The sequence below is a fragment of the Ranitomeya imitator genome, chromosome 3, assembly GCF_032444005.1.
Source record: "Ranitomeya imitator isolate aRanImi1 chromosome 3, aRanImi1.pri, whole genome shotgun sequence".
Lineage (NCBI taxonomy): Eukaryota > Metazoa > Chordata > Amphibia > Anura > Dendrobatidae > Ranitomeya > Ranitomeya imitator.
In genome coordinates, this window is record NC_091284.1 from 664,463,653 (window position 1) to 664,490,563 (window position 26,911).

The 26,911-nt window shown below is 47.7% G+C and overlaps 2 protein-coding genes across 6 annotated transcripts in view; one reads left to right on the top strand and one right to left on the bottom strand.

Moving 5' to 3' along the window:
- SUCLA2 (succinate-CoA ligase ADP-forming subunit beta) overlaps positions 1-11,555 on the bottom strand; it is a 148,595-nt gene extending 137,040 nt beyond the window's left edge. Inside the window, exon 1 of the mRNA XM_069758283.1 lies at positions 11,422-11,555. Coding sequence (XP_069614384.1) covers positions 11,422-11,505 — 84 coding nt within the window. The 5' untranslated portion in view covers positions 11,506-11,555. The remainder of the gene's footprint in view (positions 1-11,421) is intronic.
- Positions 1-26,911, top strand: part of NUDT15 (nudix hydrolase 15) — a 161,473-nt gene that overhangs the window by 11,293 nt on the left and 123,269 nt on the right. For 2 of the 5 annotated variants that reach the window (XM_069758286.1, XM_069758288.1), the window contains 2 exons: positions 22,853-22,991; positions 23,085-23,146. The gene's annotated coding sequence lies outside the window, so the exon portion shown is untranslated. Of the gene's footprint in view, positions 1-21,366; positions 21,663-22,852; positions 22,992-23,084; positions 23,147-23,230; positions 23,253-26,911 lie in introns of those variants that run through there. The other 3 variants (XM_069758289.1, XM_069758290.1, XM_069758287.1) reach the window with 3 other exon arrangements.

Sequence of the window (26,911 nt, forward strand, 5' to 3'; positions counted from 1 at the left end):
AAAATGAGTACATTTCTAATATATTTTATCAGAAATCTGCTTCTTTCGCTGCCAAAATTGATCAGTCATTACCAAATTCTGAGAGAGGAGATGGCAGCTCTATGTAGATAGGAGGGAGGAGGAGGGCGGAGCTCTGCCTCTAGCTCCTCCCTTCTCCCGCTTACTTAGAATTGTATCCATAGCATCTTTTTTCTCAGTAATGGGAGAGCCTTCACTGAACACATACTTTAGGATTTTGACTGATCAATTTTGTCAGAGAAAGAAGAAAAAATTTCTGGTAACATATATTACAAAGTTGCTTATTTTTATGTGTATTATTGATTTATGAAATAAAAATTTAAACGGCAGTTACACCTTGAGGCTATGTGCACACGTTCAGGTTTTTTCGCTTTTTTGCGCTAAAAACGCTATAAAAACTCATTAAAAACGCATACATTAATGCATTCTGCATGTTTTGTGCACATGGATGCGTTTATTTCCGCGAAAAAAATGCATCGCGGTAAAAAAAAATGAGCATGTTCATTATTTTTGCGGACTTTCTGCGTTTTTCCCGCAATTCTATGCATTTGGGAAAAAACGCACCAAAAACGCGTGAAAAACACGGTAAAATCGCGGTAAAAACGCATGCGGATTTCTGGCAGAAATGTCCGATTTTTGTCAGGAAAATTTCTGCAAGAAATCCTGACGTGTGCACATACCCTAAGGCCTATTCTGTGGATATGCCATAACTGACCCAGATAAGACAACCCCTTTAATGTGTAACCTTGAACTGTAGCTGTTTGACCTCAAAAAAATCAATTTACAAAGAAAAAAAATCTGCATTGCCACTAGTACACAGATCACAAGTTTAATGTTTTGAAGGCCACGTGGCAAAAAGAATTATTGTTATCAGTGACTGTAAAGGTTATGGAAAGCCAGCAGTTTCCCGTCACGTGAGGTCTAGAGTACAAGTCTGCACAGTAGCCAAATATTAAATCAGTGAAGCGCACAGATACTAAGCAACAGCCAAGCTCCTTGTGTCGCAACACAGCTGATCTTAGATGTCAGTAGAAGGACACATGGCTCCTTCTCCCCCCATGTAACACTACACCCTGCGTATGCGCCATGCCCAATACACTGGATGGACACTGTGCACTGATTCACACTATAGCCATCAGATATACGACCCAGATGATCACGTAGGGAGAAAAAGGGCTCAGTGGTAACTGCACAAAACTGAAGTCATAGAGTGAGATGTGCACCGAGCTGTAATAAGGCACTTATAGAAGTCCATACCGCCATACAGTGCCTCCATAGGCCGATGCTTTTCCATAGAAACATACAGAGGGTTTTTTTTTCTGTACAATTTATATTGCCTCATTTGATCAGTTGCCATATTGGGGTGATGGTATCAGTGCTGTAAAATCGGTATAAAATGGACCATCTCCGACCCGTAAAATATATAATACATTGGGTACAGTAGTACACTGCAGGATGTGCTGTAAATATTTTCATAAGAATTTGGGAAAGTTATGAAATGTCCTATAAATGTCTGCTCTGTTCCTGATCTAAGGATCTCGGCTTTAGTTGAGATGAATCTGTGCTGCACTTTATGTACATGCTCAGTAGCGACCAGTGCTGTGGAGTCGTATTTGAGATGAATCTGTGCTGCACTTTATGTACATGCTCAGTAGTGACCAGTGCTGTGGAGTCGGGGAAATTGAGGAGACGGAGGTTTGGCTTACCAACTCCGCAGCAATGGATAGCATGCCATGAACCATCGCTTTTAGGCAAGAGTATCTACAAAATATGGTGCCTTACAGAATCTCCATATTGTGGCACAGAGAAGACTTACGGCTGCCTACAGGGACCTTGCACATTACTATGCAGTTTCTCTGACCCCAAACCAGTGAGATTGAGCACACTATCCCTATTCTTAGGACTGGCCATTAATATCAGATTAGCGTGGGTACGACTACCAGCATCCCACCAATCAACCTGCTGATGAGTTTCCTTCCTTCATTGGCACAACTCCATACATATGGTGCTGCCTGTGGTACAGCTCAGCCACTAAGTAACGTATGGAGCCGGGCCTTGTAGTAAATGACAAGGACACTGCGTTCATCGGCTTCTTCAGTAAGGAAAGGCTATCAATATTATAGTCCCGGCAAATCCCTAAGAGAAGAGCTAAACACAGGTGGCTATTTTTATTTATTTTTCTAGATTCTCTCTCTATATCTATATAGAATTTATAGCAATTTATTCAATTTAAACCTTAAAAAAGTGTAAATTATATTTCAACAAAAAAATCTGCACAAATTTTGAAGATTAAAATATTTCTGTGTGCATAAAGAAAACGTTCATAGGCATGGGTTGAGTATATATATATATATGCACCTCAAAATCAGACAAAGTGCACGCCGATCCACTGAATCTAAGAAATAATATGAACACTGGACAATCCCTTTAAAATAGAGTTTAATGTATAGTGAGGTATTCTGTATGACCGATCCCAACAAATCACAATAGTGCGGGACGGCTTCTGCTGCCGTGTCTGACATTTTGACAATATTGAGGCACACGAATGAAAATCAAAGAGAGATGTAAACAGAAATATAAATCTCACAGCACTACGAATATACCAAATATCCCAGCAGCCACATACCAGCAATAATGAGAAAAACAATACTCATGTCTGCCACACATCGGTATAAACACTGATCCATCACCATGGCCAAAATATCCTCATGACTATTGCTTAACTAGAAAACCCAGTTAAAGGGGATGTCCAGCTTAGAAAAAATGTGCTGCATCCTCGCTGTTGGAATCGTCGTCTCCTATCTTTCATCATTTGCCGAAGTCCTCAGCACTGCACGGTTGCTGCCCTTACCCCGACGCCCGTTACTCCCGTCCCATCCATACTAATCAACTTCTCGGCTCCCCCCAATTCAACAAATCTGACGTTTCCATGTTCTCTCCTCCAGTAAGTTTTTTTGGTGTGAAGTAAGCAAGTCATAAAAATGGACAAACAACATAATTATAGTTTAAAAGTCAGGATGTCTTGCAGAAATCTTCCTGAAAAAAAAACGGACTTTTCTGCCAGAAATCCGCATGCGTTTTTTCGTGTTTTTTCATGTGTTTTTGACGCGTTTTTTCCCAAATGCAAAGAGTAGCGCTGAAGCACTAGTCAGGGGGATAGCCTGCGACTTATTGTTTCAGTTGTTTCTATTTCATATATAATGTCTAACTTATTCCCATAGAACGTGGCTTGTGGCCTTATCTCAGAGATGAATTGAAGCTCCCCAGGTAAAAGAAGGTTGGGGACCCCTGGCCCAATAATGCACCTTCACTAAACAATTTACGTCTTCCATCACTTTCATTCTTCTCTGTGACACAGTAGTATGATCTCCTTGATACAGAGAAACCTGCTCCCCTCCCTTAGGTCTCCAGATATCATCAGATCATGGGGGGAGGCACAGAAGAAGCTCCGGGAGGCTGTGATCATCTGACCTGATGACTTCTCCTCAGAAGTGAGCAGAGCAGTGTTAGGATCACAACACAAAAAAGGGGTAAAAATTAAGGAAGATGACATTTACAAAGAGGGTACAGTAGACAATTGGATATTTTAATGTGAACTGTCGTTTTTCTATCAAATATTATTCTTTGACCCCTTCACTACATACATGTACGTCAAAGGTAGTGTCCCTGTCTTTGATGTGGCCTACACCTTTCCCCCCACTTGATGGCTGATTTAATCATCCATCAAATGGCTTTAGCAGCCACGAGTTAAGCTCCGCTGCACCCACAGATATTAACTAGTTGAATTGCATAAAAAGAGAAAGAAAAAGAAAAAATGCAGCACTCACCCACAATCTTCATCAAAAAGTGTGTGTCCGTTATTTAGCACAACAAGCCATTGTGGACATAACGCGGCATCGGCAGGAGTGTATTAGGGAGCGGGAGAGTGGAGAGACAGGACGACGGCCGTTTCGCGCAAGAGCGCTTCTATGGGTCCATGTGAGTAAAACAGGTGATGTAATTTCCTTTTATAGGATTAAACTCACCACATTATATCAAATAATATATACAATTAAAAACAAACAATCTCCAAATACAAAACCGCATATTACAAACGAATCAGATGAAAACTGCCATGTCAAGTTTGTCATTGAGATCCCACGGTCATTGGGCATTTGTTTTTAAGATCCATTTGGCTTTGCGTTGCAAAAGTAATCGATTATGATTACCGCCTTGCTGTGGGAATTTAACTATTTCTAAACCTGCAAAGCGGAACTGACTCGGATCGCCGCTATGTTCATCTTGCATGTGTTTCACAAAGCGTACGCGTCCCTTTCCTGTCAATATTGAATTATAATGCTCGCGAAACCGGACCATTAGGGGTCTTATGGTTTTACCAATATAAAATCGGTGACATGGGCAGAAGATTACATACACTATAAATTTACTTTTACAAGTTCTGAAGTCCTTTACCAAGTGCTCTACCGTACCAACTTGTAGAGGATTGTCAATTTTATGCAAATGGCATACACTACAGTTGCCACATTCAAAGTTACCTCGCGGCATGGTTTTATTCATCCAATTATTGCTGGTTGACTGAAGTCGGTTTTTCACAACTAGGTCCCCTATGTTTACTGAACGTTTATTCGCAAACATGGGAGCAGAGGCCGACAAATTTCTAAAATCTACATCTTTTTGAAGGATGTGCCAATTTTTACGTATGGCACCCTGGATGTCCTTATCTAAAGGGCTATGTTTGAACGTAAACGTAACCCTGCGGTTTTCATTGCGGTTTTCTGTCATATTTTTTACTTTATGCTTACTTTTTCTACCCTTTTCTAACAGTTGAAATTGAGATAAGTAGGCTGCCCTTGCGTGAACCGGCCATCGTTCGGTCTCTCCACTCTCCCGCTCCCTAATACACTCCTGCCGATGCCGCGTTATGTTCACAATGGCTTGTTGTGCTAAATAAAGGACACACATTTTTTGATGAAGATTGTGGGTGAGTGCTGCATTTTTTCTTTTTCTTTCTCTTTTTATGCAATTGGATTATGTCTTGGATATGCAAAGCACCACCCTTGCCTCATGTGGAAACTGAGTTCGTCCAGCCCGAATAGATCACACTTGCAGAGTTTCAATCACTAGTCAGATTGAGTTATGAAGAAGGGGAGAATAAAACGAAAACTTTAAAAAGGAAAGTCACCTGGTAATGAAGGGGCTGAGATGGACGATCAGTGTGAGGAGAAGCGCAGTGCTGTGATCCCGGGCTGTGATAGACGATCAGTGTGAGGAGAACCGCAGTGCTGTGACCCCGGGCTGTGACGGACAATCAGTGTGAGGAGAAGCGCAGTGCTGTGATCCCGGGCTGTGATGGACGATCAGTGTGAGGAGAAGTGCAGTGCTGTGATCCCGGGCTGTGACGGACAATCAGTGTGAGGAGAAGCGCAGTGCTGTGATCCCGGGCTGTGATGGACGATCAGTATAAGGAGAAGCGCAGTGCTGTGACCCCGGGCTGTGATGGACGATCAGTGTGAGGAGAAGCGCAGTGCTGTGATCCCGGGCTGTGACGGACGATCAGTGTGAGGAGAAGCGCAGTGCTGTGATCCCGGGCTGTGACGGACAATCAGTGTGAGGAGAAGCGCAGTGCTGTGATCCCGGGCTGTGATGGACGATCAGTGTGAGGAGAAGCGCAGTGCTGTGATCCCGGGCTGTGACGGACAATCAGTGTGAGGAGAAGCGCAGTGCTGTGATCCCGGGCTGTGATGGACGATCAGTATAAGGAGAAGCGCAGTGCTGTGACCCCGGGCTGTGATGGACGATCAGTGTGAGGAGAAGCGCAGTGCTGTGATCCCGGGCTGTGACGGACGATCAGTGTGAGGAGAAGCGCAGTGCTGTGATCCCGGGCTGTGACGGACAATCAGTGTGAGGAGAAGCGCAGTGCTGTGATCCCGGGCTGTGATGGACGATCAGTGTGAGGAGAAGCGCAGTGCTGTGATCCCGGGCTGTGATGGACGATCAGTATGAGGAGAAGCGCAGTGCTGTGACCCCGGGCTGTGATGGACGATCAGTGTGAGGAGAAGCGCAGTGCTGTGACCCCGGGCTGTGATGGACGATCAGTGTGAGGAGAAGCGCAGTGCTGTGATCCCGGGCTGTGATGGACGATCAGTGTGAGGAGAAGCGCAGTGCTGTGATCCCGGGCTGTGATGGACGATCAGTGTGAACAGAAGCGGAGCGCTGTGACCCCGGGCTGTGATGGACGATCAGTGTGAGGAGAAGCGCAGCGCTGTGACCCCGGGCTGTGATGGAGATGGATGATCAGTGTGAGGAGAAGCGCAGTGCTGTGATCCCGGGCTGTGATGGACGATCAGTGTGAGGGGAAGCGCAGTGCTGTGATCCCGGGCTGTGATGGACGATCAGTGTGAGGGGAAGCGCAGTGCTGTGATCCCAGGCTGTGATGGACGATCAGTGTGAGGAGAAGCGCAGTGCTGTGACCCCGGGATGAGATGGATGATCAGTGTGAGGAGAAGCGCAGCGCTGTGACCCCGGGCTGTGATGGAGATGGATGATCAGTGTGAGGAGAAGCGCAGTGCAGTGACCCCGGGCTGTGATGGATGATCAGTGTGAGGAGAAGCGCAGTGCTGTGACCCCGGGCTGTGACGGACAATCAGTGTGAGGAGAAGCGCAGTGCTGTGACCCCGGGCTGTGACGGACAATCAGTGTGAGGAGAAGCGCAGCACTGTGATCCCGGGCTGTGATGGACGATCAGTGTAAGGAGAAGCGCAGTGCTGTGATCCCGGGCTGTGATAGACGATCAGTGTGAGGAGAAGCGCAGTGCTGTGACCCCGGGCTGTGATGGACGATCAGTGTGAGGGGAAGCGCAGTGCTGTGACCCCGGGATGAGATGGATGATCAGTGTGAGGGGAAGCGCAGTGCTGTAATCCCGGGATGAGATGGACGATCAGTGTGAGGAGAAGCGCAGTGCTGTGACCCCGGGCTGTGATGGATGATCAGTGTGAGGGGAAGCGCAGTGCTGTGATCCCGGGCTGTGAGAGACGATCAGTGTGAGGAGAAGCGCAGTGCTGTGACCCCGGGCTGTGATGGACGATCAGTGTGAGGGGAAGCGCAGTGCTGTGATCCCAGGCTGTGATGGACGATCAGTGTGAGGAGAAGCGCAGTGCTGTGACCCCGGGATGAGATGGATGATCAGTGTGAGGAGAAGCGCAGCGCTGTGACCCCGGGCTGTGATGGAGATGGATGATCAGTGTGAGGAGAAGCGCAGTGCAGTGACCCCGGGCTGTGATGGATGATTAGTGTGAGGAGAAGCGCAGTGCTGTGACCCCGGGCTGTGACGGACAATCAGTGTGAGGAGAAGCGCAGTGCTGTGACCCCGGGCTGTGACGGACAATCAGTGTGAGGAGAAGCGCAGCACTGTGATCCCGGGCTGTGATGGACGATCAGTGTAAGGAGAAGCGCAGTGCTGTGATCCCGGGCTGTGATAGACGATCAGTGTGAGGAGAAGCGCAGTGCTGTGACCCCGGGCTGTGATGGACGATCAGTGTGAGGGGAAGCGCAGTGCTGTGACCCCGGGATGAGATGGATGATCAGTGTGAGGGGAAGCGCAGTGCTGTAATCCCGGGATGAGATGGACGATCAGTGTGAGGAGAAGCGCAGTGCTGTGACCCCGGGCTGTGATGGACGATCAGTGTGAGGGGAAGCGCAGTGCTGTGATCCCGGGCTGTGAGAGACGATCAGTGTGAGGAGAAGCGCAGTGCTGTGACCCCGGGCTGTGATGGACGATCAGTGTGAGGGGAAGCGCAGTGCTGTGACCCCGGGCTGTGATGGACGATCAGTGTGAGGAGAAGCGCAGTGCTGTGATCCTGGACTGTGATGGACGATCAGTGTGAGGAGAAGCGCAGTGCTGTGATCCCGGGCTGTGATGGACGATCAGTGTGAGGAGAAGCGCAGCGCTGTGACCCCGGGCTGTGATGGACGATCAGTGTGAGGAGAAGCGCAGCGCTGTGACCCCGGGCTGTGATGGAGATGGATGATCAGTGTGAGGAGAAGCGCAGTGCAGTGACCCCGGGCTGTGATGGACGATCAGTGTGAGGAGAAGCGCAGTGCTGTGATCCTGGACTGTGATGGACGATCAGTGTGAGGAGAAGCGCAGCGCTGTGACCCCGGGCTGTGATGGACGATCAGTGTGAGGAGAAGCGCAGCGCTGTGACCCCGGGCTGTGATGGAGATGGATGATCAGTGTGAGGAGAAGCGCAGTGCAGTGACCCCGGGCTGTGATGGACGATCAGTGTGAGGAGAAGCGCAGTGCTGTGACCCCGGGCTGTGACGGACAATCAGTGTGAGGAGAAGCGGAGTGCTGTGATCCTGGGCTGTGATGGATGATCAGTGTGAGGAGAAGCGCAGTGCTGTGATGGATGATCAGTGTGAGGAGAAGCGCAGTGCTGTGACCCCGGCTGTGATGGACGATCAGTGTGAGGAGAAGCGCAGTGCTGTGACCCCGGGCTGTGACGGACAATCAGTGTGAGGAGAAGCGGAGTGCTGTGATCCTGGGCTGTGATGGATGATCAGTGTGAGGAGAAGCGCAGTGCTGTGATGGACGATCAGTGTGAGGAGAAGCGCAGTGCTGTGACCCCGGCTGTGATGGACGATCAGTGTGAGGAGAAGCGCAGTGCTGTGATCCCGGGCTGTGATAGACGATCAGTGTGAGGAGAAGCGCAGTGCTGTGACCCCGGGCTGTGATGGACGATCAGTGTGAGGGGAAGCGCAGTGCTGTGACCCCGGGATGAGATGGATGATCAGTGTGAGGGGAAGCGCAGTGCTGTAATCCCGGGATGAGATGGACGATCAGTGTGAGGAGAAGCGCAGTGCTGTGACCCTGGGCTGTGATGGACGATCAGTGTGAGGGGAAGCGCAGTGCTGTGATCCCGGGCTGTGAGAGACGATCAGTGTGAGGAGAAGCGCAGTGCTGTGACCCCGGGCTGTGATGGACGATCAGTGTGAGGGGAAGCGCAGTGCTGTGACCCCGGGCTGTGATGGACGATCAGTGTGAGGAGAAGCGCAGTGCTGTGATCCTGGACTGTGATGGACGATCAGTGTGAGGAGAAGCGCAGTGCTGTGATCCCGGGCTGTGATGGACGATCAGTGTGAGGAGAAGCGCAGCGCTGTGACCCCGGGCTGTGATGGACGATCAGTGTGAGGAGAAGCGCAGCGCTGTGACCCCGGGCTGTGATGGAGATGGATGATCAGTGTGAGGAGAAGCGCAGTGCAGTGACCCCGGGCTGTGATGGACGATCAGTGTGAGGAGAAGCGCAGTGCTGTGATCCTGGACTGTGATGGACGATCAGTGTGAGGAGAAGCGCAGCGCTGTGACCCCGGGCTGTGATGGACGATCAGTGTGAGGAGAAGCGCAGCGCTGTGACCCCGGGCTGTGATGGAGATGGATGATCAGTGTGAGGAGAAGCGCAGTGCAGTGACCCCGGGCTGTGATGGACGATCAGTGTGAGGAGAAGCGCAGTGCTGTGACCCCGGGCTGTGACGGACAATCAGTGTGAGGAGAAGCGGAGTGCTGTGATCCTGGGCTGTGATGGATGATCAGTGTGAGGAGAAGCGCAGTGCTGTGATGGACGATCAGTGTGAGGAGAAGCGCAGTGCTGTGACCCCGGCTGTGATGGACGATCAGTGTGAGGAGAAGCGCAGTGCTGTGACCCTGGGCTGTGATGGACGATCAGTGTGAGGGGAAGCGCAGTGCTGTGATCCCGGGCTGTGAGAGACGATCAGTGTGAGGAGAAGCGCAGTGCTGTGACCCCGGGCTGTGATGGACGATCAGTGTGAGGGGAAGCGCAGTGCTGTGACCCCGGGCTGTGATGGACGATCAGTGTGAGGAGAAGCGCAGTGCTGTGATCCTGGACTGTGATGGACGATCAGTGTGAGGAGAAGCGCAGTGCTGTGATCCCGGGCTGTGATGGACGATCAGTGTGAGGAGAAGCGCAGCGCTGTGACCCCGGGCTGTGATGGACGATCAGTGTGAGGAGAAGCGCAGCGCTGTGACCCCGGGCTGTGATGGAGATGGATGATCAGTGTGAGGAGAAGCGCAGTGCAGTGACCCCGGGCTGTGATGGACGATCAGTGTGAGGAGAAGCGCAGTGCTGTGATCCTGGACTGTGATGGACGATCAGTGTGAGGAGAAGCGCAGCGCTGTGACCCCGGGCTGTGATGGACGATCAGTGTGAGGAGAAGCGCAGCGCTGTGACCCCGGGCTGTGATGGAGATGGATGATCAGTGTGAGGAGAAGCGCAGTGCAGTGACCCCGGGCTGTGATGGACGATCAGTGTGAGGAGAAGCGCAGTGCTGTGACCCCGGGCTGTGACGGACAATCAGTGTGAGGAGAAGCGGAGTGCTGTGATCCTGGGCTGTGATGGATGATCAGTGTGAGGAGAAGCGCAGTGCTGTGATGGACGATCAGTGTGAGGAGAAGCGCAGTGCTGTGACCCCGGCTGTGATGGACGATCAGTGTGAGGAGAAGCGCAGTGCTGTGACCCCGGGCTGTGACGGACAATCAGTGTGAGGAGAAGCGGAGTGCTGTGATCCTGGGCTGTGATGGATGATCAGTGTGAGGAGAAGCGCAGTGCTGTGACCCCGGGCTGTGATGGATGATCAGTGTGAGGAGAAGCGCAGCGCTGTGACCCCGGCTGTGATGGACGATCAGTGTGAGGAGAAGTGCAGTGCTGTGATCCTGGGCTGTGATGGATGATCAGTGTGAGGAGAAGCGGAGTGCTGTGATCCTGGGCTGTGATGGACGATCAGTGTGAGGAGAAGCGCAGTGCTGTGATGGACGATCAGTGTGAGGAGAAGCGCAGTGCTGTGATCCTGGGCTGTGATGGATGATCAGTGTGAGGAGAAGCGCAGTGCTGTGACCCCGGGCTGTGATGGATGATCAGTGTGAGGAGAAGCGCAGCGCTGTGACCCCGGCTGTGATGGACGATCAGTGTGAGGAGAAGCGCAGTGCTGTGATCCTGGGCTGTGATGGATGATCAGTGTGAGGAGAAGCGGAGTGCTGTGATCCTGGGCTGTGATGGACGATCAGTGTGAGGAGAAGCGCAGCGCTGTGACCCCGGGCTGTGATAGACGATCAGTGTGAGGAGAAGCGCAGTGCAGTGACCCCGGGCTGTGATGGATGATCAGTGTGAGGAGAAGCGCAGTGCGGTGACCCCGGGATGTCACCGGGCAGGCAGTAAAGCCATACTATCAGTGACCGCTCAGTAGTGACTGACGGGCAGGATGACAGCTGAGCAGACACACAACTCTGGCAGTAACTTTCTCACATAGACCTGCCCCGTCCTCTGACACCCGGCCGGAGAAGATGAGAAGCCCCCAAATGTCCTGCCGTGATCCCTCTGACACAAAAGTCACCTGCGCAGCACTGCCGAGGACAGCCCGGGGCGCCCGACTCCTCAGACCCGCTGACAGCCGGCTGTACATTATGGAGGCCGCCATGTTGTTCTCTGTTGTCTCAGACAAGACACGCCTCAACAGTCAGCTGAGTGCGCAGGCGCGCCCGCCAGTGCCATAGAGACGCCAGGGTGTGGCGCTGCACGCCTGGCGCAGGATTCTATACCGACGTAGACGATCTATCTCACACTGTGGGTAGAAGGTCATACTCTATGGTAGCTAGTACAGGGTCACTTATGGTTGTGGGTTACAGGCCCTGGTCCCTCTGTCCCTGGGACGTAGCTTTCTCATAGCGCAGGCTATGGGCAGTGGGACATAATGCTGAATCCCAGTGAGCTATAGACCCTTACTGTATATGAATATATATCACTCCTGTGATTTTAATTTTTACAAAAGAGGTGATTAAAGGAGCAGAATGAAGTCAGATGCCGGATATTTATGTTTGGGCTGCATTATACCCCAACTTTACCCGATTTCCATCCGTAGACTATCCTGCACTGATCATATCCGCGTCCCAGTTCATTTACTGGTAATTTTTTTTTATGGATCACACGTGCGATGGCGTGTTTATTCCACACAGATCGCTGCGAGTGTTGTAATATTAGACCTCGTGGGTTAAAGGACCAGGTCCCAGGAGTGTTTTAACCCCTTCACCCAGGCGATTTTACTTTTCCCTCCACATAGCCGTTTTTTTTTGCGGGATCAGTTGTACTTTTGAATGACGCCATATTCCCATATACTGAAAAAAAAATACAAGTGCTTTGAAACTATAAAAAAAAAAAAGTGCAATTCCACAATTTTGGAGGTTTATTTTTATTCTCTATCGTCACCATTTGATAAAATTGACCAGGCAATATGATTCTCCAGGTCAGCACAAGTACATGAATTTAAAAAATAAAACAACTAGATGTGTTTGGCATCTAAGTGGTGAAAAAAAATTCTCAAATTTGTAAAAACAAAAATTAAAATTGTGCTTGTCGTTATTTAAAAAAAAAAAAAAAAAAAAAACGAAAATTAGAAAAAACAAGCATAAATTGCTGATCTATGAACACCAATTGATACACCAACAGGGGTGCTGGATAGGCCTATGTGACCCTATTAGACCCTAGCTGAGCCCCTGCCTGCCAGCGGAGGTTGCACCATACTAGAGACGCAAATGGCGCCCCCACTCAGCGACGGCTTGCCCTAAAATCACTAGAAGGCCCTAATCAGAAAAGCACAACCACCACAATGCCAAAAACTGTCCAACTGGTCCAAGTGCTTAACTCAGCCAAAAATACTTAGAATGAGCAGTCCAGGGATGCATAAATTTGGGCAAGAAACATGTTTAGCAACTCAAAAACCTTTGATGGTACCAACAACAACCACAAAACTAAATAGATATCTTTTCAAAGACATAGTAATTAGTTGGTTACTAGTTATTTCAGGGGGGGGTCTATTATAACCCTCCACAGTCCCTATTTAAAGTCCCTCCCTGGCTGTGGAGGTTGGCACCCTAGATCAGAGGTGTCAAACTGCATTCCTCAAGGGCTGCAACCAGGTCATGTTTTCAGGATTTCCTTGTACTGCACAGGTGATAATTTAATCACCTACACACATAATGATTCCAGCACCTTGTGCAAAGCTAAGGAAATCTTGAAAACACGCATGGTTTGCGGCCCTCGAGGAATGCAGTTTGACACCCCTGCCCCAGATGACACGCAAAGTGGCTCCCCCGCTCAACGAAGACTGTCCCTTAAAGACCCTAAAGCTCTTCCTTCAGTTAGTACCCAAAAATATAGGGGTGAGGGGGGATATAGCTTCAGGACAGTATACCCAGGGTATAACTTAATGGACCGCTCATTAGTAGCCCCCTTACTAATTACACAACCACTACATAGAGTTTTTTTCCTTTTTGGTGCATAATGTACAATATGACTTTAATTAATTACAGTACAGACCAAAAGTTTGGACACACCTTCTCATTTAACCCCTTCAAGACCCAGCCTATTTTGACCTTAAAGACCTTGCCGTTTTTTGCAATTCTGACCAGTGTCCCTTTATGAGGTAATAACTCAGGAACGCTTCAACGGGTCCTAGCGGTTCTGAGATTGTTTTTTCGTGACATATTGGGCTTCATGTTAGTGGTAAATTTAGGTCAATAAATTCTGCATTTATTTGTGATAAACACGGAAATTTGGCGAAAATTTTGAAAATTTCGCAATTTTCACATTTTGAATTTTTATTCTGTTAAACCAGAGAGATATGTGACACAAAATAGTTAATAAATAACATTTCCCACATGTTTACTTTACATCAGCACAATTTTGGAAACAAAATTTTTTTTTGTTAGGAAGTTATAAGGGTTAAAATTTGACCAGCGATTTGTCATTTTTACAACGAAATTTACAAAACCAATTTTTTTAGGGACCACCTCACATTTGAAGTCAGTTTGAGGGGTCTATATGGCTGAAAATACCCAAAAGTGACACCATTCTAAAAACTGCACCCCTCAAGGTACTCAAAACCACATTCAAGAAGTTTATTAACCCTTCAGGTGCTTCACAGCAGCAGAAGCAACATGGAAGGAAAAAATGAACATTTAACTTTTTAGTCACAAAAATTATCTTTTAGCAACAATTTTTTTATTTTCCCAATGGTAAAAGGAGAAACTGAACCACGAAAGTTGTTGTCCAATTTGTCCTGAGTACGCTGATACCTCATATGTGGGGGTAAACCACTGTTTGGGCGCACGGCAGGGCTTGGAAGGGAAGGAGCGCCATTTGACTTTTTGAATCAAAAATTGGCTCCACTCTTTAGCGGACACCATGTCACGTTTGGAGAGCCCCCGTGTGCCTAAAAATTGGAGCTCCCCCACAAGTGACCCCATTTTGGAAACTAGACGCCCCAAGGAACTTATCTAGATGCATAGTGAGCACTTTGAACCCCCAGGTGCTTCACAAATTGATCCGTAAAAATGAAAAAATACTTTTTTTTCACAAAAAAATTCTTTTAGCCTCAATTTTTTCATTTTCACATGGGCAACAGGATAAAATGGATCCTAAAATGTGTTGGGCAATTTCTCCTGAGTACACCAATACCTCACATGTGGGGGTAAACCACTGTTTGGGCACATGGTAAGGCTCGGAAGGGAAGGAGCGCCATTTGACTTTTTGAATGAAAAATTATTTCCATCGTTAGCGGACACCATGTCGCGTTTGGATAGCTCCTGTGTGCCTAAACATTGGCGCTCCCCCACAAGTGACCCCATTTTGGAAACTAGACCCCCCAAGGAACTTATTTAGATGCCTAGTGAGCACTTTAAACCCTCAGGTGCTTCACAAATTGATCTGTAAAAATGAAAAAGTACTTTTTTTTCACAAAAAAATTATTTTCGCCTCAATTTTTTCATTTTCACATAGGCAGTAGGATAAAATGGATCATAAAATTTGTTGGGCAATTTCTCCCGAGTACGCCGATACCTCATATGTGGGGGTAAACCACTGTTTGGGCACACGGCAGGGCTCGGAAGGGAAGGCGCGCCATTTGGCTTTTTGAATGGAAAATTAGCTCCAATTGTTAGCGGACACCATGTCGCGTTTGGAGAGCCCCCTGTGTGCCTAAACATTGGAGCTCCCCCACAAGTGACCCCATTTTGGAAACTAGACCCCCCAAGGAACTTATCTAGATGCATATTGAGCACTTTAAACCCCCAGGTGCTTCACAGAAGTTTATAACGCAGAGCCATGAAAATAAAAAATAATTTTTCTTTCCTCAAAAATGATTTTTTAGCCTGGAATTTCCTATTTTGCCAAGGATAATGGGAGAAATTGGACCCCAAATATTGTTGTCCAGTTTGTCCTGAGTACGCTGATACCCCATATGTGGGGGTAAACCACTGTTTGGGCGCACGGCAGGGCTCGGAAGGGATGGCACGCCATTTGGCTTTTTAAATGGAAAATTAGCTCCAATCATTAGCGGACACCATGTCACGTTTGGAGAGCCCCTGTGTGCTTAAACATTGGAGATCCCCCAGAAATGACACCATTTTGGAAACTAGACCCCCAAAGGAACTAATCTAGATGTGTGGTGAGGACTTTGAACCCCCAAGTGCTTCACAGAAGTTTATAACGCAGAGCCATGAAAATAAAAATAAAAAATTATTTTCTCAAAAATGATCTTTTAGCCTGCAATTTTTTATTTTCCCAAGGGTAACAGGAGAAATTTGACCCCAAAAGTTGTTGTCCAGTTTCTCCTGAGTACGCTGATACCCCATATGTGGGGGTAAATCACTGTTTGGGCACATGCCGGGGCTCGGAAGTGAAGTAGTGACGTTTTGAAATGCAGACTTTGATGGAATGCTCTGTGGGCGTCACGTTGCGTTTGCAGAGCCCCTGATGTGGCTTAACAGTAGAAACCCCCCACAAGTGACCCCATTTTGGAAACTAGACCCCCAAAGGAACTTATCTAGATGTGTGGTGAGCACTTTGAACCCCCAAGTGCTTCATAGAAGTTTATAATGCAGAGCCGTGAAAATAATAAATACGTTTTCTTTCCTCAAAAATAATTATTTAGCCCAGAATTTTTTATTTTCCCAAGGGTTACAGGAGAAATTGGACCCCAAAAGTTGTTGTCCAGTTTCTCCTGAGTACGCTGATACCCCATGAGTGGGGGTAAACCACTGTTGGGGCACACGTCGGGGCTCAGAAGGGAAGTAGTGACTTTTGAAATGCAGACTTTGATGGAATGGTCTGCGGGTGTCACGTTGCGTTTGCAGAGCCCCTGGTGTGCCTAAACAGTAGAGACCCCCCACAAGTGACCCCATTTTAGAAACTAGACCCCCCAAGGAACTTATCTAGATATGTGGTGAGCACTTTGAACCCCCAAGTGCTTCACAGACGTTTACAACGCAGAGCCGTGAAAATAAAAAATCATTTTTCTTTCCTCAAAAATTATGTTTTAGCAAGCATTTTTTTAGATTCACAAGGGTAACAGGAGAAATTGGACCCCAGTAATTGTTGCGCAGTTTGTCCTGAGTATGCTGGTACCCCATATGTGGGGGTAAACCACTGTTTGGGCACACGTCAGGGCTCGGAAGTGAGGGAGCACCATTTGACTTTTTGAATACGAGATTGGCTGGAATCAATGGTGGCGCCATGTTGCGTTTGGAGACCCCTGATGTGCCTAAACAGTGGAAACCCCTCAATTCTAACTCCAACACTAACCCCAACACACCCCTAACCCTAATCCCAACTGTAGCCATAATCCTAATCACAACCCTAACCCCAACACACCCCTAACCACAACACTAACCCCAACACACCCCTAACCCTAACCACAACCCTAATTCCAACCCTAACCCTAAGGCTATGTGCCCACGTTGCGGATTCGTGTGAGATATTTCCGCACCATTTTTGAAAAATCTGCGGGTAAAAGGCACTGCGTTTTACCTGCGGATTTTCCGCGGATTTCCAGTGTTTTTTGTGCGGATTTCACCTGCGGATTCCTATTGAGGAACAGGTGTAAAACGCTGCGGAATCCGCACAAAGAATTGACATGCTGCGGAAAATACAACGCAGCGTTCCCGCGCGGTATTTTCCGCACCATGGGCACAGCGGATTTGGTTTTTCATATGTTTACATGGTACTGTAAACCTGATGGAACACTGCTGCGAATCCGCAGCCAAATCCGCACCGTGTGCACATAGCCTAATTCTAAAGGTATGTGCACACGCTGCGGATCCGCAGCAGTTTCCCATGAGTGTACAGTTCAATGTAAACCTATGGGAAACAAAAATCGCTGTACACATGCTGCGGAAAAACTGCACGGAAACGCAGCGGTTTACATTCCGCAGCATGTCACTTCTTTGTGCGGATTCCGCAGCGGTTTTACAACTGCTCCAATAGAAAATCGCAATTGTAAAACCGCAGTGAAATGCGCAGAAAAAAACGCGGTAAATCCGCCATAAATCCGCAGCGGTTTAGCACTGCGGATTTATCAAATCCGCAGCGGAAAAATCCGCAGAGGACCAGAATACGTGTGCACATTCCTAACCCTAACCCTAGCCCTAACCCTAGCCCTAACCCTAACCCTACCCCTAACCCTACCCCTAACCCTACCCCTAGCCCTAACCCTACCCCTAACCCTAACCCTACCCCTAACCCTAACCCTATTCTAACATTAGTGGAAAAAAAAAAAATTCTTTATTTTTTTATTGTCCCTACCTATGGGGGTGACAAAGGGGGGGGGTCATTTATTATTTTTTTTATTTTGATCACTGAGATAGATTATATCTCAGTGATCAAAATGCACTTTGGAACGAATCTGCCGGCCGGCAGATTCGGCGGGCGCACTGCGCATGCGCCCGCCATTTTGGAAGATGGCGGCACCCGGGAGAAGACGGACGGGACCACGGCTGGATCGGTAAGTATGATAGGGTGGGGGGGGACCACGGGGGGGGGATCGGAGCACGGGGGGGGGAATCGGAGCGCGGGAGGGGTGGAACGGAGCGCGGGGGGCGTGGAACGGAGCACGGGGGGGCTGGAATGGAGCACGGGGGGGTGGAACGGAGCACGGGGGGGGGTAGATCGGAGTGCAGGGGGGGTGATTGGAGCACGGGGGGGTGATTGGAGCACGGGGGGAGCGGACACGAGCACGGGGGGGAGCGGAGCACTGGACGGAGGGGAGCCGGAGCAGTGTACCGGCCAGATCGGGGGGGGGTGGGGGGGCGATCGGAGGGGTGGGGTGGGGGCACACTAGTATTTCCAGCCATGGCCGATGATATTTCAGCATCGGCCATGGCCGGATTGTAATATTTCACCCGTTATAATGGGTGAAATATTACAAATCGCTCTGATTGGCAGTTTCACTTTCAACAGCCAATCAGAGCGATCGTAGCCACGAGGGGGTGAAGCCACCCCCCCTGGGCTAAACTACCACTCCCCCTGTCCCTGCAGATCGGGTGAAATGGGAGTTAACCCTTTCACCCGATCTGCAGGGACGCGATCTTTCCATGACGCCGCATAGGCGTCATGGGTCGGAATGGCACCGACTTTCATGACGCCTACGTGGCGTCAAAGGTCGGGAAGGGGTTAAAGATTTTTTTTGTATTTTCATGACTATGAAAATTGTAAATTCACACTGAAGACATCAAAACTATGAATTAACACATAAGGAATTATAAACTTAACAAAAAAAGTGTGAAACAACTGAAATTATGTTTTATATTCTAGGTTCTTCAAAGTAGCCACCTTTTGCTTTGATGACTTCTTTGCACACTCTTGGCATTCTCTTGATGAGATTCAAGAGGTAGTCACCGGAAATGGTTTTCACTTCACAGGTGTGCCCTGTCAGGTTTAATAAGTGGGATTTCTTGCCTTATAAATGGGGTTGGGACCATCAGTTGTGTTGTGCAGAAGTCTGGTGGATACACAGCTGATAGTCCTACTGAATAGACTGTTAGAATTTGTATTATGGCAAGAAAAAAAGAAGCTAAGTAAAGAAAAATGAGTGGCCATCATTACTTTAAGAAATGAAGGCCAGTCAGTCCGAAAAATTTGGAAAACTTTGAAAGTGTCTCCAAGTGCAGTTGCAAAAACCATCAAGCGCTACAAAGAAACTGGCTCACATGAGGACCACCCCAGGAAAGGAAGACCAAGAGTCACCTCTGCTTCTGAGGATAAGTTTATCCGAGTCACCAGCCTCAGAAATCGCAGGTTAACAGCAGCTCAGATTAGAGACCAGGTCAATGCCACACAGAGTTCTAGTAGTCTGGTTCTCCCGTAGGAAAAAGTAACTCCTTTTGGGTAGCAGAGACACCAGCGGGGTCCATGGCCTGATGCTACTGTGAGGACTCAAGGAGTGGACCCACTAGACCGTGACAACGATCCTCCCTCGGTCGAGCTGACCAGATGGACCACCCCCTATACAGGGAGCGTTAGGGGCAGACCCGCGGGAGACTATCGCCACGGCAGCTGGGAAACAAGGATGGACTAGGGAGCAAATCACGGACTGGACGAAGGAAGGGAACTGACAAGCGGGAAACAGGAGCACAAACACAGGACAGGCAGATACGGCTCGACACAGGAATACTCAGGACTGGCAGGTACGGCTAGACACAGGGAAACACAGGACTGGCAGGCACGGCCAGACACAGGGAAACACAGGACTGGCAGGCACGGCCGAGACACAGGACTGATGAACAAGGCAGAGCCACGGGACCGGCAGGCACAGCAGAAAACACAGGGCTAACAGGACAGATACACAGGACTGGATCTGAGAATAACAAAGAAAGGACTAAGTCAGGAAACAAGGTGCACAGATAGTTGTGTGGCCAAGACCAATTGCGATAAACAAATGAGCATCAGGCACAGGGGAAAGGAAGAGGCAAGGTAATAAGGCGGCGCTGCATGACACTTCCGGTTCAGGAGACCTCCAAGGAGAATAGAGAGGTCAGAAAGGAGGCAGCAGCATTTAACACGAGCAGATGGGGGGTGCGCCATTCCTTTCCCCCATCGGTGCTCCATAGCTGATGCATTTCTGTGTATAGCACAAGTGTCAGATGATCTCAGATTCAAGTCCCCTAAATGGACTATTAAATACAGTGAAAAAAAAGTTTTTAAAAACATGAAAGAAAACACAAAAGATCAAATCACCCCAGAATTACATTTTTATTTACTTCCTCACCATTGCAATAAAATGCGATGAAAACATCATATCTACCCCAAGATGGTATCAGTAAACACTTTGGCTTAAGGTACTGTTACACTAAACGACTTACCAACGATCACGACCAGCGATACGACCTGGCCGTGATCGTTGGTAAGTCGTTGTGTGGTCGCTGGGGAGCTGTCACACAGACAGCTCTCTCCAGCGACCAACGATCAGGGGAACGACTTCGACATCGTTGAAACTGTCTTCAACAATGCCGAAGTCCCCAGGTAACCAGGGTAAACATCAGGTTATTAAGTGCAGGGCCGCGCTTAGTGACCCGATATTTACCCTGGTTACCATTGTAAAAGTTAAAAAAAATAAACAGTGCATACTCACATTCCGATGTCTGACACGTCCCCCGCCGTCAGCTTCCCGCACTGACTGTGTCAGTCACTGACTGTGACTGTGTGACTTTACGGCCGGCGCTGACAGTCAGTGCAGGGAAGCTGACGGCGGGGGACGTGACAGACATCGGAATGTGAGTATGTACTGTTTATTTTTTTTAACTTTTACAATGGTAACCAGGGTAAATATTGGGCTACTAAGCGTGGCCCTGCGCTTAGTAACCCGATGTTTACCCTGGTTACAAGTGAACACATCGCTGGATCGGCGTCACACACGCCGATCCAGCGATGACAGCGGGTGATCAGCGACCAAAAAAAGGTCCTGATCATTCCCCAACGACCAACGATCTCCCAGCAGGGGCCTGATCATTGGTCGCTGTCACACATAACGAGATCGTTAGCGGGATCATTGCTACGTCACAAAAAGCGTGACGTTGCATTGATATCGTTAATGAAATCGTTATGTGTGAAGGTACCTTTAGTGTGTGAAAAATAAACCCTGAAGATGAGAGACTGGGCACAAAAGAAAGTGCAATAGGGTCTTAACCAATAAAAAATAGAGGTGACAGGGAAAAAAATCCACTCACCTGGTTTTGTTGCTAAAAGTAACCTGTAACTAGCAGAGAAATGAATATATGTCAGCCGCTGCAAGGACATCAGTCATTGAAAAGATCGAACAGTAGAAGTCAGGAAGGAGATGTCACTCATGCGCTGCTTATGGTATATTCACAAAGCATCAAACGGAAGGAAGATTAAAATATTTATTGCAGGTTTACACGGTCAAAGCGTTTCGAGGCCACGCAGGACCTCTTCATCAGGACAGAAACCTGCTGTGACTGTCAAACTGGTTGTCCTTTAAAACTGTACTGGAAGTACAGCGGTATTATGACTCCACTGTGTATCAAAGTTTTTAAAATTTATGGGTAATTTAATGAACTGTTCCTCAGTGTTCCTAATACTTTTTATGCAGCCATGGAACGCTTCTTGGGAAGAATAGCTACATATACAAGCATATATGTTATCCCTGTCATAGCATATGGCAAGTCTATTTGTAGATGTTTCTTCTATGTAACAGATGCTTATTCTACTTGGACTGGAATACATGAGCTGTGGGGACTTCTTTGTCTTCTTAGAGATGAAGTGGCGGCTTGACATCCCCAATGCAAGGTAAAATGTTATCTCCAAACGTGAGCTGCATTATCAGTCAATGACGTTGGACAAGTTACAGCGTTAGTTGAACATACATTCTGACATACAATAATTTATTTATAGTTTCATTAGATATAACTATTATCCTTATTGTAAATTATACATGATGTTCATTAGCTCTGAAGTTCTTTCCCACTAATGTAATTTATCACCTTATCACCTATCCAGAAGACTGTCAATTATTCCTATGTCCAAAGTTGGTCCATCCAATAAGCAGTTCCTCCACATTATCAAATCCACGGTGAGGAGGAGATGTATGAATGGTTATCAAACATGCATGTCATGTCTCCATATAACCCTATGGTAGATGATGAAACAGTGTATGGCTGTTCCCATATTTTTCACCATAATTATCTTGAATAGCAGTGCATATGAATAATTTCAGGCATTTCAGACATGTTGGTGAGGAAAAATGGGAATTGAGATGCTGCTGATGGATAGGGGGCCTACAATCTGACAATTATGTCCTGTAAATCTATGGTTATGTGTGATATAAAGCATTTCACCTAAAAGTCTATTGACCCATAGTACTAGTTCTCCTGTCATCTCCTCCGCATATTAGATTTAGTCATTTTCTCTTGTGCCAGATTCTGTGCTGCTGAGCTTGTGTGCGGCTTCCAGTTTCTCCATTCTAAGGGCATCATACACAGTTAATAACTATTTATGTAATATCTGTAAAGGTCTATATACTAAATATGTTACAAGGTCAGCCCAGCTCCCTAAAGCATTACAGCTAGTGCATATGATAAAGTTCTTCTTACATACTAATCTATCACAACGGAGCAGAATATTTACAGATAATGTATTACATAATGAACAGCAACATATTATACCATATTTTTTCATATATTTTAGAGACCTTAAGCCCGAAAACATCCTGGTGGCTTAAACGGGCTTGTGTGCGGCATCCAGTTTCTCCATTCTAAGGGCATCATACACAGTTAATAACTATTCATGTAATATCTGTAAAGGTCTATATACTAAATATATGTCACAAGGTCAGCCCAGCTCCCTAAAGCATTACAGCTAGTGAATGTGATAAAGTTCTTCTTACATACTAATCTATCACAATGGAGCAGAATATTTACAGATAACGTATTACATAATGAACAGCGACTTATTATCCTATATTTTTTCATATATTTTAGAGACCTTAAGCCTGAAAACATCCTGGTGGCCTAAACAGGCCATATTAAAATCACAGATTTCAGTTTCGCTCTTGAAAACATGTTTGAAGACTGCACAGAAATCAATCGTGCTGGGACTGAAGAATATTTGGCTCCTGAGGTGAGCACAAGGCGTCTCTGCTACTGTATAGCTGGTGTATTAATGATTCTGCTCCAGGCTATAGTTCCTTATAGAAGGTTTTCACCTTTTTAGTGACTGTTCTCTCCTTTATGGAAGATGCTGTCTGGGAAGAAGTATGGTGCCGGAGTGGACTGGTATGCAGTTGGCATCATCTTAAATAAAATGATTACTAGTGAGCGCAAGTATCATCGTGCACTATTTGATGAAAAGCAATCCGGCATGAAGATTATCGGGAAGAAGGTCCGTGTGTTATTGATATAAGACGCCATGCCGTGCTATACAAGTCTAGGATAAACATTTGCTAGTTTCAGGCTTTAGTGGTAACACTGGTTGTGTCCAAAATCTTACACATATTGCTCTTTTTTATCTTCTACGTAAAGATCCTGCCAAGCGCTCAGGAGTCAAAACAAACATCAAATGTCATCGTTTTTCCCAGCACGTTGGCTGGATCTCTGTGGAAGCCCTTCGGATGCCCTTGTGGCACCCCTGATGGGATATGGCACCCGGTATATGGCACCCGGTATATTGGGCATGGGTCGGATCCTTTCTTGCCATCATGGTGGTTAGTGTCGTTGCTTGGTGTCTGGCACTCTGGTGCACAGTGTAAATGGGCACACGGCTGTGGGTGTGCAGGGTTAACGCTGCTTTTCATACTGTCCGCTCTCTAGTGGTGGTGATTAGTGGCGATCCCCGTGATGTTGGTGTGGATGACACCAGATGACCATAGTTTGCATCTCGGCTTTGGGAAAATGGCCGCCGCGATCTCTAATGCGCACGCGCGGCATCCCGCGGCCATTTTCCTGAAGCCCCGTGCAGCAGAGCACTCGATCTGCGCACGCGCGGCCCCAGGAAGATGGCCGCCCCCAACAACGAAAGGGATGACAGCACAGATCGCGCGCTGCTTGTTCACCACTACGCCACTACGCCACCAACGTAAAGCTGAGGAAGAACCAGCGATGTCACCACGCCCTCCCGACCTGACCAGCCTGATTGACAGGCGAAAACGGCGACTTTGGTAAGTTATTTCTCAGCATACATGGGGAATCGGGGTACACTACATACACTATAGGAACACACAGTGCAGGCCCTATTTAACAGTATTTATAGCTCAATCTCAAAAAACGGGGTGACAGGTTCCCTTTAAGGGGTGGAGAAGGCCAGATTTTTTTTTTCATGCCAATTATTTTATTATACCTGTAACTGATTCTCAAGTTCATAACAATATTGCTATAATCAATGAGAAATAACATGTGGCTTACATGTGCTTTTATTCCAAACCTACACAAAATCATGGTCTTGCTCCTACACAAGTTAAAACTACTTTTGGCATATTTACCAGTCTAATATGTCTAGGAACGGTTGAAAATGCCATGCTATGTAGCCTGCCATTATCTCTTTTTGGGTAGTTGGTTCATTTTCGTCATCATTCTTCTAGCACCATATGTGCAGGAACTTCCTTTCCCCTCTCTTCTTAGCATGCGTGTTATGAACAGGTAATTCAGAACCACAATGGACCTTGAAGTTCAGAGCACAAAGTGACCTGACATTGACCAAAAACATAGGACGAGCTCTGAGACGTGGAAACTCTGCTGACCGCAATCCCTAATCCTATCACACCACACTAGAGGTAGCCGTGGATTGCGCCTAACGCTCCCTATGCAACTCGGCACAGCCTGAGAAACTAACTAGCCCTGAAGATAGAAAAATAAGCCTACCTTGCCTCAGAGAAATTCCCCAAAGGAAAAGGCAGCCCCCCACATATAATGACTATGAGTAAAGATGAAATACAAACACAGAGATGAAATAGATTTAGCAAAGTGAGGCCCGACTTACTGAATAGACCGAGGATAGGAAAGATAGCTTTGCGGTCAACACAAAAACCTACAAACAACCACGCAGAGGGGCAAAAAGACCCTCCGCACCGACTAACGGTACGGAGGTGCTCCCTCTGCGTCTCAGAGCTTCCAGCAAGCAAGAAAAACCAATATAGCAAGCTGGACAGAAAAAATAGCAAACAAAAGTAACACAAGCAGAACTTAGCTTATGCAGGATAGACAGGCCACAGGAACGATCCAGGAGGAAGCAAGACCAATACTAGAACATAGACTGGAGGCCAGGATCAAAGCACCAGGTGGAGTTAAATAGAGCAGCATCTAACGACTTAACCTCATCACCTGAGGAAGGAAACTCAGAAGCCGCAGTACCACTCTCATCCACCAAAGGAAGCTCATAGACAGAACCAGCCGAAGTACCACTCACGACCACAGGAGGGAGCTTGGCCACAGAATTCACAACAGTACCCCCCCCTTGAGGAGGGCTCACCGAACCCTCACCAGAGCCCCCAGGCCGACCAGGATGAGCCACATGAAAGGCACAAACCAGATCGGGAGCATGGACATCAGAGGCAAAGTTTCCGTCTCGAAACACGAGAATCCAAAATCTTCTCCACTATATACTCCAATTCCCCTTCAACCAAAACAGGAGCAGGAGGATCAATAGATGGAACCACAGGTGCCACGTATCTCCGCAACAATGACCTATGGAACACGTTATGGATGGAAAAAGAAGCCGGAAGAGTCAAACGAAAAGACACAGGATTAAGAACCTCAGAAATCCTATATGGACCAATGAAACGAGGCTTAAATTTAGGAGAGGAAACCTTCATAGGAATATAACGAGATGATAACCAAACCAAATCCCCAACACGAAGTCGGGGACCCACACAGCGCCTGCGGTTAGCGAAACGTTGAGCCTTCTCCTGGGACAAAGTCAAATTGTCCACTACATGAGTCCAAATCTGCTGCAACCTATCCACCACAGTATCCACACCAGGACAGTCCGAAGACTCAACCTGCCCTGAAGAGAAACGAGGGTGGAACCCAGAATTGCAGAAAAACGGCGAAACCAAAGTAGCCGAGCTGGCCCGATTATTAAGGGCGAACTCGGCCAAAGGCAAAAAGGACACCCAATCATCCTGATCAGCAGAAACAAAACATCTCAGATATGTTTCCAAGGTCTGATTTGTTCGTTCAGTCTGGCCATTTGTCTGAGGATGGAAAGCCGAGGAAAAAGACAAATCAATGCCCATCCTAGCACAAAAGGCTCGCCAAAACCTCGAAACAAACTGGGAACCTCTGTCAGAAACGATGTTCTCTGGAATGCCATGTAAACGAACCACATGCTGGAAAAACAATGGCACCAAATCAGAGGAGGAAGGCAATTTAGACAAGGGCACCAAATGGACCATCTTAGAGAAGCGATCACAAACCACCCAAATGACCGACATTCTTTGAGAGAAGGGGAGATCCGAAATAAAATCCATAGAGATATGTGTCCAAGGCCTCTTCGGGACCGGCAAGGGCAAAAGCAACCCACTGGCACGAGAACAGCAGGGCTTAGCCCGAGCACAAATCCCACAGGACTGCACAAAAGAACGCACATCCCGCGACAGAGACGGCCACCAAAAGGATCTAGCCACCAAATCTCTGGTACCAAAGATTCCAGGATGACCAGCCAACACCGAACAATGAACCTCAGAGATAACTTTATTCGTCCACCTATCAGGGACAAACAGTTTCTCCGCTGGGCAACGGTCAGGTCTATTAGCCTGAAATTTTTGCAGCACCCACCGCAAATCAGGGGAGATGGCAGACAAAATTACCCCCTCTTTGAGAATACCCGCCGGCTCAGGCAAACCCGGAGAATCGGGCACAAAACTCCTAGACAGGGCATCCGCCTTCACATTTTTAGAGCCCGGAAGGTACGAAACCACAAAGTCAAAACGGGAGAAAAACAGCGACCAACGAGCCGGTCTAGGATTCAACCGTTTGGCAGACTCGAGATAAGTCAAGTTTTTGTGATCAGTCAAGACCACCACGCGATGCTTAGCTCCTTCAAGC